Below are 12,726 nucleotides of genomic sequence, written 5' to 3'. Positions count from 1 at the left end.
TGAATTCTGGGATGGATTTTTCTATTTCTGCAAAACACGCTTTTGGGATTTAAAAAGGATTGCATTGAATCCAAAGACCACTTTAGGTAGTTTGACATCTTAATCATATGAAATCTTCCAGTCTATGAATGTCTTTCCATTTATTTGTGTCTACTATAATATCTTTATGAAACATTTTGCTGTTTTTAGTGTACAAGCCTTTTGCCTCCCTGGTTAAGTTTATTCTTAAGTATTTTATTCTTTTTGATGCTATTGTAAATGGAATTGTTTTCTTAGTACGGTTTTTGGGTCATTCATAGATACTATAGAAATTCAACATTCTTTTATGATAAAATACTCTCAAGAAATTGGGTTTAGAAGGAATATACCTCAACATAATAAATGCCATATAGGACAAATTCACAGGTAACATCATATTCAACAGTCGAAGTTTGAAATCTTTCCCACTAAAATCAGGAACGAGATAAGAGTGACCATTCTCACTGCTCGTTTTTGACATAGTACTGCAATAAAAACTCCTGTGAAATTTTTAGTTTTCCACATATAAATCATGTCATCTGTGAGGTGAGATAATTTTACTCACTTAATTAATTTTTACTTAATATTACTACATGTAACAGTGCTTCCAATGGTAGCAACTTTCTAGCCTTTGGATCTCAGCTTAAACATCACTATTTAAGAAAGACCTTCTCTGATAACCTTATCCATAGTAGAATTCCTTGTCTTATTTTCTCTCACAGTACCCTGCTTGTTATCTTATAACCACTGAATAAGACAATAATTACTTTATTAATCTGTCCCCTTATATTTATCTGACTTTATCATAAGAATGTAAGGCCCATGCAAGAAGGACCTTTTACATGATGCTTTTCCTATTTTATTAATTGCTGTGTCCTCACTCATAGCACACTTCTTGGTGCAGAAGTTGATAAAGAAACCTTAACTAAATTTGAGTCCAGAAGACTGTAGGGGGCACTCTCACACTCTCTCAAACATTCTTAAATACACCAAATAAGAAAAGACCTGTGCTTACTTCTTCAACAGGAAGTAGATGTACTTTACTACTCAGGGAAGATTCTTCTCCCCTGCAACAGCCCAGCCAGTGAGAAATGCCACAGCTCAGCTAAGGAGAAGTCATTGCTTCCCTGAACTGTTACTTTCCCCCAGGTACTTTCGTTTAGAACAGCCCCTCTCTACTCCCTCATTTTCTCTATAAAAGCGAAGTATCCTCCTTTGTTTTCCAGATTTGCCCATGGTTTTCCATAGCATTCACATCCCAAATTGCCCAAATTGCAATTCCTTTGGCTATTCCCAAAAAAAACTTATTTTGAGGGTAAAATAGGTGAATTTGCTTCTTAAGTTGACATTGGCGTAAAATAGGTGCTCTTAATTTTTAAAAAATAATGAATCACTGGATAAATAATCAGTTATTACATCTAAATTGGTGACAATTTTTTTTAACATATATTATCACACTTCAAGGCAAAATAAATTGAGAATTAACTAAAAGGAAATAAAAATCTGCTATGACAAGTGAGGAAATATTGATAAAGTAATCTTCACTGGAACAAAATGACTGGACTGAGATTTTATTCTTGACTGGAAATACTCTTGTAATTGTTCTAAAGCTTTTTTTCCTCTGTTACATCTTTCTCACGCCAATCATGTGATTTGGACTAGTAGTGCCTTTACATATAAATCTTCTTTTAAATTTTCTGGCAAATCCCAGTGAATTTAATTAAGGAAAAATTAGTATTGGACATACGCCAATTCCAGGAATCAATGATAAATGTGGTTGGAAGGGATAAAACGTCCAATGTTTTTTGTCCCTTTGGGAAGCAGATGGTATCATCTTAAGAACTGATAAAATTTTGAGGAGGTCCTTTGTTAGGCTTAAAGTGTGACATTAAAAAAAGCACAAGAGATTCTCTCAAAATCTCAGTTCAAATAGACTAGCCATATCAACACAATGGTATGAGAAGGACTAAACAATTGAATGATGTTTTTCTCTTCTGAAGTTTTAGCAAAGAAGTTGCTGCAGAAATATTTCCCTGGGGAGTGACTAGTATCTGTTCTTATGTAAAATTAGGATTTTCTTGCCTTCTTTAAATCACCCTGACATGACAAATTTTTGTTTTTCTGTGTTTATCATGGAAATCCTGTTAAATTATCTGTTCTGCAAGTGAAAAGAATCTGCTAAATAATCAAAAAACTCCTTGGAGAAAATGGACAGATAGCCAAATGAAAGGAAATATACCCTCAACTTATAATGCAGCTTTTTGTCCTCTGCTGTCATACTGGATGAATGAAGAATTCTAGCTTCCTTTGAATGAGTTAAAAATTCTTCCTTCAAATTGTGAACAAGCCTGCACAAGGTAAGAGTAACAGTAAATAGTGGGAAACAGGCTTCACAATTGTGTGCATTTTTTCATTATGTAAGAAATTAATGGACTTTGAAATAAATAAAACAGAGTCCAATTCTAGCTTTATCCCTTAAAAACGTGGGACCTTGGGAAAATTAATTAGATGTTCTGAGCCTCAATTTCTTTAACTATGAAATGGGGATTATAGTTCTTGTTACTGTAAATACTAAATGTGATACAATTAAATAGTGAGTAGGTGATTGGAATCCACTATAGGAATTTTGAACAGTGGAGTGATATAATCAGAAGACTTCAAAACGAACGTTTGCACTGCTTCAGGAGAAGAAATTGTTGGAGGGCAGAATGAACAGGAAGAATCTTGGCAGTAGACTGTTGCAGTGGACCAGGAAGAAAATAGTGGCTGGGATATGATCAAATTTGTGAAATGTTAGAAAGTAGAGTCAATAGGATTTGATACCAAATCCAATCGATAAAGGGATCAGTAGGTAATATGAGAGCAATAGAGGAGTGAAGAACACTGTGGGATTTGTTGTCTGAAAAATTACGTGGAAGGTGGCACCATTTAATGAGAAGAGGAACACATAATTACTGTGAAAAATTGAAGATTTAGTTTTATAATACTAAATTGGCATCCAATTAGAGATGTCTAAAATTGGAGATGTTGCATGTACATATTTGAAATTTCTGGTAGAGATACAGGCTGGAGACAAAATTGAAGTGCGTCAGAATTTATTGGTCACAGAAAGGTGAATTATCCATCTAAAGACCCTAAGAAAGTGGTCTCAGTGAGAACTGAGACAATGCAGGTCAGTGACATTCCATTTATAACTTGATCTACTCACTTTGAATATGTAAATTACCTTCAATGAGTATCAAGCATTGCACTTTTGTGAGTTTATGAATGCTTCACTTTTTCATGGAATTCCCTTCCCATCTTGTCCTGTTCCTTTACTTTTCCTTTAAACTCAGCTACAACATTCCTTCCTCTGGGAAGCCTTCTCTCATTCCAGTTTGATTGATATATTCATACACTATGACCTTTAGCATTGTGTGAATATTTTTATAATGACAAAATACATTAACCTAGAATTGACTGATGCCTCATTACATATCAAATCACTGCGGGTAGACAACTATGTCTTATTCATCTTGGTAACCACAGTGTCTATGACACGTTTGACACAAACAGAAACTCTGTACACATTGTAATAATGAAATGAATAAATGAAATGTTAAACTTACAATACATTTAAAAGATTTATCTCTTGCTTTGTAGGTAAAGTGCTTCTAATATCTAAAATCAGCACCTATAAAGATTATATGGAACCAAGGAACAATGCGACTTACTTTGTCCTCTTGGGACTCACACAGAATCCAAAGGAGCAGAAAGTCCTTTTTGTTATGTTCTTGCTCTTTTACATTTTGACTGTGGTGGGCAACATGCTCATTGTTGTGACTGTAAGTTTCAGTAAGACTCTGAACTCCCCAATGTACTTTTTTCTTGCCAGCCTATCAATTATGGATGCTATTTATTCCTCTTCCATTACCCACAGATTGATTTCAGACTTGTTCTTTGGGGAAAGTACCATATCCTTCCAATCTTGTATGATCCAGCTCTTTACAGAACATTTTTCTAGTGGATCAGGGGTGTTTATTCTGTTGGTGATGGCCTATGACCGCTATGTGGCCATCTGTAAGCCTTTGCATTATTTGGTTATCATGAGGCGATGGGTTTGCATCGTGCTGCTGGTAGTCTGTTGGGTTGGAGGTTTTCTGCACTCAATAATTCAACTTAGCACTATTTATGGGCTCCCATTCTGTGGCCCTAATGTCATTGATCATTTTTTCTGTGACATGTACCCCTTATTGAAACTCATCTGTGCTGACACCTACGTCATTGGTGTCTTAGTGGTGGCCAATGGAGGACTAATCTGCACTATTGTGTTTCTCCTGTTACTCATCTCCTATGGTGTCATCTTGCACTCTCTAAAGAACCTTAGTCACAAAGGGAGGCAGAAAGCCCTCCAGACCTGTGGTTCCCACATCACTGTGGTCGTCTTTTTCTTTGTTCCCTGTATTTTCACATATGTGAGACCTGCTAAAACCTTCCCCATTGACAAACCATTGAGTGTGTTTTATACAGTCGTAACCCCGATGCTGAACCCACTAATCTACACTCTGAGAAATTCAGAGATGACAAATGCTATGAAGCAGTTCTGGACAAAGAAAGGTCATATCTTGTAGTAAATAAGTTCATCATCCACCATGAAGATAGCCATTTGACATTAGAGTCCATTTCCTTGAAATGTAGAAGTCTTCTTAAATCTGGTGCTTACTTTCTTTTCTTCAAAGAATTTATGATAATTACACTTTAGGAATGAACTATGTGATTTTGCCATTAATTACTGTTTCTCTCCCTGCTAGAATGTGAGGTCTACAATGTCTTGTTCATCACTTCAGCTAGAAAGCCATAATGCCTATATAGAAGGAGTCAATAATATGTAATTCATTAGAGAGGAAATTTTTATATAGTTAAACTAAATTTTAATCAGTGTATGCATTTATCTTTTTTACTTTTTTCTGAGACTTAATATCATTTTTATTTATATTCTTGTCACTTAAGTTGTCATTATTACTGTACTCAAGATGTTTAATGCTGTAAAGACTTTATGAATTTTCAGTTGCATTATATACAACAGTTTTAGTGTAATACTTCTACTTTTTAAAGAAAAATGGAAATGCAACTGATATAATAAGTAGTAAAAATAAAAATCATACAAAATATGGTAAAGTGTAGAATAAATTTCTTATTTGTCCCTCATTATAGTCTCCAGTCCTCTTCCACAGAGGCAGTCACTTAATTTGTTTTTTAAGATTCATCAGATAATAATCATTGCAAATGCAAATGTACTCAAATATATTTGTGTTTTTCCATGTGTATGTAAATGTTTGCTTTTACTACGCAACATCTTCAAGATTTTTGCATGCAAGTCCACACAGATCTCTAATACTGTTATACTGCCTTATAAATACATACTAAAATTAATGTATCCATCCCACTTCAGGTTGTTCCTTATATTTTTCTACGCCAATAATTTTGTCATAAATACCCATTTTTGAATATGTGCAAGTATGAGTTCCTAGAAGTGAAATTGTAATATACGTATTTGAATCAATGGTCAGATAGCGTATGCATATAAAATATTGGTATTCACAGTTAGTGCCAAACTGCCATCGTTGAGGTTGCACTAATTGCTGCACTACTGCCCACCATCTCTGAGGATGCTTTTGTCCACATTCTCAGCAACCAGTACCTGATAAATATTTATGGCATATAATATCTGACTAAAGTTATTTTTTTCATTTTTTATACTTTGAAAGAAATCCTTCTGATATCATTGAGTTTGAATATCTTTTCATCTTTTTAGAATAATTTGTATTTCTCTTTCTGTAAATCATCTATTAATGTCTTTTATCTATTTTATTCAATTGTTGGTCTTTTGCATACTGATTTTTATAAGCTAATTTTATGCTAAAAATGATTCTTTTTACTATTGTATATGTAATTATTATTTTTCTGGCTTTTGCTATGGTCTTCACTTTTTAATACTGTGTATATTGCTTTTGGCATATATATTTTTTTCCTTTACATTTTTTCTTTAATTTTTATTTTGGTTTTTGTATCATGCTTAAAATGACGTTCCTCTCATCACTTCTAATAAAATATTCTTCAACTATTACTTAACACTTAATTTTTAAAGCATTTTTCTGGTCTGTATCTTATTTTAAATCTTTTGATCCATCTGGAACTTATTTTGATATAAGAGTTAAATAGGCATTCCATTTGAGTTGTTTTCATACTTGCATGATTCTCTTTTTACTATTGATTTGAAATCCTGACTACTGTATTCTAAACTACTATATATATTTGGATCCAATTCAGGACCCTATTCAATTTTGTTGATCTCTTTATTCATGTGCCACATGATACACAATATACTTGCTTTGATATATAACATTTTGATATGTGAAAAGGCAAGCAGTCCCTCATTTCTGTTCTTTTTCAGAATTATGTCTAGTCTTCATATATATATTTCAAAATCAAAATAAAATTATAAATTTAAATAAGAAAATAGTATGTTTAAAGTCAAAGTAAGTTTACAATTAAGGTAAAAAGTTTAAAATAGTTTAGTTGCAAAGCAAAGTTCAGTTATTATTTTGAATAACATTCAATTTAACAGGATTAATTTAGAAAGAGTTATATCTTTAGAGTCATGAAAACTGTTATCCACGAACAGAATAGATCTTTTCATTCATCGGGTCATCTTTTGTACCCTTGGGTAGTGCTTCCATTTCCTGCCTGTGTTACTTTCCTTTAGAGATAGCTGCTGTTGTTCATCCATGGCCCTTAAAATGCTAGTTGACACTTTAACTGTAAGAAAAACCATCTTTTCCAGGAAGTGCATGACAAAAGTCTTGGCTGAGCATCTTTTGGTGCTGCTGAGATTCTTCTGCCCATGGTGGTTGTTAATTAGTGCTATGTGGCCATCTGCAAACCCTTGTGATATGAAATTCCCATGAGTGACAGGGATGAGGTTTCCTCTTTTCAGTGGCATGAGCCAGAGGCTTTGTCCTCGCAACCAATCAGATCCTCTTCAAGGTCTGCTTGCCTGTCTGTGGCTCCAACGTCACAGACCATTCACGTACGACTTACACCCTTTGTTGACACTCTTCTCCCTGGACACTCATGCCTTTGGTCTCTCTGTTGCTGCCAACAGTAGGTTCATCTGCCTGTTAATCATTGTCCTCTAGATGGTCTCTATTCTGTCTTCTTGTGCTCCCTAAGTAACTATAGCTTGGAGGTGGATGCAATGCCCTGTCCACCAGTGTCTCTCACATCACTGTGATCATCCTAAACTTTGTGCCCTGCATATTTATATGTTTGCACCCAATCACCACCCTCTCCATTGATAAAGCTGTGGCTGTGTTTTATACCATGAGAACTTCCTAGTTAAATTTCTTAAAGCTACATACTCAGAAATTTAGAGGTGAAAATGCTATGAGGAAGTTCTGTAGTAAAAAAGTGACTTTGAAATATAATCACTACAATATAAAATGACTTTTTCCTTTAAATGGAGAAGAGGAAAGAAGATAATTTTTATAGTCCAGGAACAAATCAACACTATTTGTCAAAACTATGTTGATGTTGTCATATAGGCACTCTGGGGAAATTGCCAGGGGGAAAACTATTTATTATCATAAAGATACCCTATTAGATATATGTCTTGCCTAACTGGTTGTCAAACTTTAATAAACTATCAAAATTAGTTAAGGTTCTTGTAGAATGCAGACTCTCAGGAGACAGCAATAAAGATTTAAATTGAGCAGTTTTGTTGTTGGATTGACATATCTACCTTTTAAACAAATACGCCAGGTATATCTGAAGCCTATGATCTTCACATACACTTTGAGCTATTGTGTGCTATAGTTTATGTTCACATCGAGAGCTTATTAATGAAGTCACTTTAGTTTTTAAATTTTTTTAAATTGTGGTAAAATTCATAATATAATTTGCAATTTAAACCATTTTTAAGTGTCCAGTTCAGTGGCATTAAGTTAATTCACATTGTTGTACAAACATCACCACCATCCATCTCCAGAACATTTTCTCCTTCCTAAATGGAAATTCCATACTCATTAAACAATAATTCCCCATTTCCCTTCTCTCAGCCCCAGGCAATCAACATTCTAATTTCTGTCTATGAATTTGACTGCTTTAAGTATCTCGTGTTAGTGAAATCATGCAATCTTTGTCCTTTTGTTACTGCCTTATTTCACTTAGGATAATGTAATATAAGTTAATCTATGTTTTAGCATCTGTCAAGATTCCCTTCCTTTTCATGGCTGAATAATATTCCAGTGTATTCATATGCCTCATTTTGTTTATACATTTCTCTATCAGTAGATACTTTGATTGCTTCTACTTTCTGATTACCGTGAAGAATATTGCCCTGAAGATGAGTGTATAAATAGCAGGATTTTTGTGTCCCTACCTTCCATTATTTTGGATATATATTAGAAGTAGAACTGGTGAATCATAAGATAATTCTTTGTTTAATTTTTGGCGTAACTACCATAACATTTTCATAGCAGCTATGTCCTTTTACATTTCTACCAGCAATGTACAATTGTTCAAACTTCCCCACATTCTCTCCTACATGTGTTATTTTAATTTATTTTTTATGATAGCTATCCTAGTGGGTGTGAAGTGGTATTTTATTATAGTTTTGATTTGCATTTCATTATTGATTACTGACATTGAGTATCTTTCTATGTGCTTCTGGGAATTTATATATCTTTTTTGAGGAACTGTTTACTCAAATCCTTTGCTCATTTTTAATCAGTTGATTTTTTTGTTGTTGTTGAGATGTAGAAGTTCTTTATTCTGCATGTTAATACCTTATCAAATATAGTATGTGCTGATCTATTCTCCCATTCTGTGGGAGTCCCTTTCTCTCTGTTATAGTATCATTTGATGCAAAAAACTCTTAATTTTTATAAAGTACAATACATCAATTTTTTCTTTCATGGCCTGTGCTTTTGGTGTCATACCCAAGAAATCCTTGCCAAATCCAATGTTACGAAGCTTTTTCTATGTTTTCTTCTAAGAGTTTTATGGTTTTATCTAGTATTTTAGGTCTTTGATCCCTTTTGAGGTTTTTTTGGTACATGGTGTAAGTTCAAGGTTCATTTTCATTTGTTTGCTTGTGGATATCCAGTTTTCACTATGCCCTTTGTTGAGCAGGTTTTCCTTTCCCCATTGAAAGTTCTTGGTATCTTTGACAAAAATCATTTGAAACCATGTGTAAGGTTTATTTCTAGACTCTCTAGTTTATTCCATTAGTCTACACATCTATCTGTGTGCCAGTACCACAATGTTTGATTGTCATAGCTTGGGAGTAAATTTTAGAATCAGGAAGTGTGAGACCTCCAACTTTGTTCTTCTTTTTCAAGATTATTTTGGCTATTTGGGATCTCTTGAGATTCCATATGAATTTTAGGGCAAGATTTTCTATTTCTGCAGAAAACATTTTTAGGACTTAATACAGTTTACATTGAATTTGTAGATCACTTTAGGTAGTATTGAAATCTTAATAATATTAATTCTTTTAGTCCATGAATGTCTTTCTATTTATTTGTGTTGTCTATAATATCTTTCAGCAACATTTTGTAGTTTTCAATGTACAAGGCTTTTGCTTCCTTAGTTGAGTTTATTCCTAATATTTTATTCTTTTTGATGCTACTATAAATGGATGGAGCCAAGGAAATATGTGACTTACTTTGTCCTGTTGGGTCTCACATAGAATTCAAAGGAGCAGAAAGGCCTTTTTATCATGTTTTTGCCATCCTTCCCTGGAGGTACATTGTTACAGCATTTCATAAGAAGTGTCCTTCACAGCTAAAGTTGCAGGAATCATGAAATTCTCAAATTTTGATAAATCATGCAAAGTAAGCCTATTGTCTTTGCAATTACAAAGACATTGTCCACTACTGAACCTCCGTGTCTTGGTTTTCTTTTCTTTCTTTCTCTTTTCTTAACCGTAGCCCCGAGCTATCATCTGTCGCCAATCTTTTTTTTTTTTCTTCTTCTTCCGAAAGCCCCCAGTACATAGTTGTAGATTCTAGTTGTAGGTCCCTCTAGTTCTGCTATGTGGGACACTACTTCAGCATGGTTTGATGAGCAGTGGTGGGTTCGTGCCCAGGATCTGAACCGGTGAGACTCTGGGCTGCCAAAGCAGAGCACAACTTAACCACTCGGCCACCAGCTGGCCCCTCCTGGTTTTCTAACCTACATTTGTCCTGTGCCTCTATGTTCCTGAGGCTGAGCCATTTGTGGGTCTTATTTTCTACTGACAAGTTCTTTTCGAGCAGTCAGAAGGCCATTTACTATGAACCTGAGGTCAAAATAGCAGACAACTAGAATATGAAGTGTCAAAATAAAGAAAGATATTTGTCTAGAGAAGACAGTATGATGTGGTGGTTAAGAGAAGGTTTTGGAGTCAGATTTCCTGTTTCAATGTGACCTGGGAAATTTTTTAAAACTCTCTATGCCACATTTTCTTTTCCTGTAGAAAGAGTCATGATGGTATCCATCTCATCAAGAGGCTGGGCCACATAAATGAGTTACGTGTTATGTTCTTATAATAGTGCCTGACACATAGAAAACATTATACAATCTTTTTAAAGCAAAAAATATTGACTTGTATTGACTCAACTTCCAGATTGGGGTAAAAAAACTTGTTTCTTGTATGACTAACGCAAATCAAATTATGAACAACATAATTTTTTCCTTGATGTTCAAGCAGTTGCGTATGGAGTCTCAGGGTCATTAATGAGCCTCAGCAAGTTCTCTAAGCAGCAGAGATTCAGATGATATGGCAGCATTTAGTAGTCTGGAGTCAATTGAATTAGGAGCATATTCTATCTCACTAGTTAATGAAATGCTGCATGCATGTCTCAATCTCAGGCTTATTTTAATTTCAGTTATTAAATATAAGAAATGGTAGTACTGACTTCACAGGGGTATTCTAATCATTTGATGCGATTATATATGCAAAGCATTGAGGAAAATGTCTGGTGCTCGGTAGGTGCTTAATTGATGTCACTGTTTGTTGCCTCCCTCACTTCTACTCAGTGTCTAGTTTGTCTAACTTTTTTGAAGTGTATGATTTATTTTCATCATTCAATTATATATAGGTATTATATTAAGGCCATGAAAAAGTTTCATAAATCAGAAAGCAAATCTAACAAAATAATATAAGATGAATGATATTAACTCTGAATAACTTATTTTAAAAATGTCCGTGTCACACAAATTAAAACAAAGTTAAGGAAAACCTTATGATTGAATGAAGTTTTTAATGTCAGATTAAAAAGATGTGGCATAATTATAATTGTATTGTAGTCTCTTATTCATGTACTATAATGTAGGACATGCTATGAAAACACTGCTTTGTTTAATCCTCATAAGAGACTTATGAAATAGCTACAATTAATGCTTTTTCAGGAATAACCAACTGAAGTTTGGAAAACTTGAATAACTAACTTACCCATGGTCACAGAGCTGTTAAATGCCTAAGGTAGGATTTGAACCAGTGTAGTTTTGTTCCAGAACTTGCGCTCTTAAACACTATGGTAAATATGATAATGACCCTTATGCGAATCAAAAACCACTTTCTAGTGGTGAGACATAAGTGAATATATATGAAGATGATAAAGAGAATAAAAAATTCTTAAAAAAGAAGTAATGTGATAGAGAGTGACACAGAAGACAGGAGAGCACTTTAAATTGGATCTTCAAAGAAGACCCAGGGGCAATAATTTAGAGCATTTATCTAACTATGTCCAGAGATGAGAGATAATGAGCTGAAGGTCATGGATAGAACCACTGGAGAGGAATTTCTGTATATGGGAAGGGGAATTTTACCCGGCCTGGATGAATATCATTAACTATTTTTGTCTCTTCTGTCTCAAAGATCACCAAACAATCTAAAATTTATTTAATAAGTTCAGCTCCAACGAAATCAGCATGAAGCTAAATAAAACGTTATATACATATATATGTATAATACATATTTATCATATTTATTTAAGCAAATATTATTTCAAGATGCTGAACTAAGCTGAATTGTAGAAAGAAATAAATCTCTTTAACCAAATTTACACTAAAATATAACTGACCTTTTCATAGCCTTAAAACTATATGCAATGGCTTCCACTCAAAAATACGTTTCCTTAAACTTACTCAGTATTACTGTCTCCCAGAGTGCCTATGTTTCAGTCCCAATGGCTTCCTTATTGCCTCAGGACACTTACAGCAGCTCTTCTTTACTCCTAAAATGCTTGTCTTCTAGATGTCCACATTACTGGTTCATTGTCATCACTCAGTCTTCAGTTCTGTCGCCTTCTAAAAGAGGTCCCTCTTAACCATCCATGTAAAGCCATTCTCTTTCTCATTGAGTTGCAGTTTGTCAAACAGCTCTGTTAATTTTCTTTACAGCATTTTCGAAATCTGATTTATCTGTTTATTTTCTCTGTCTTCCAACTAGTGTGCAAACTCCATAAAAGTACAGGCCATTACTTGTAATACTCACTACCACATCTCTAAGTTTCTAGAACAGAGATCAACACAGAATAAATGCTTAATAAATATTTACTCAATAAATTGGAATCATGGCCTTGTAACATTCTTTAGAATAAATGTATTTGTAAAAAGAAGGCTTGTTAATAGGAATGCCTCTGAAATTGATGACTTTCCACCTTGGTGATAAAGTGAAATGGA

At 34.1% G+C, this 12,726-nt stretch overlaps 1 protein-coding gene and 1 pseudogene across 1 annotated transcript; both read left to right on the top strand.

Moving 5' to 3' along the window:
• The first annotated feature begins 3,704 nt into the window (after window positions 1–3,704).
• Window positions 3,705–4,628, top strand: OR4A47D (olfactory receptor family 4 subfamily A member 47D). Its single transcript, NM_001391852.1, has one exon. It carries the CDS (start codon window positions 3,705–3,707, stop codon window positions 4,626–4,628), a length of 924 nt encoding a protein of 307 aa, NP_001378781.1.
• On the top strand, window positions 6,735–7,413 carry OR4AZ1P (olfactory receptor family 4 subfamily AZ member 1, pseudogene; annotated as a pseudogene).

This window comes from Equus caballus, chromosome 12, assembly GCF_041296265.1.
Source record: "Equus caballus isolate H_3958 breed thoroughbred chromosome 12, TB-T2T, whole genome shotgun sequence".
Classification (NCBI taxonomy): domain Eukaryota; kingdom Metazoa; phylum Chordata; class Mammalia; order Perissodactyla; family Equidae; genus Equus; species Equus caballus.
The sequence above is the reverse complement of the archived record's forward strand: the minus strand, read 5'-3'. Positions and strand labels throughout refer to the sequence as shown.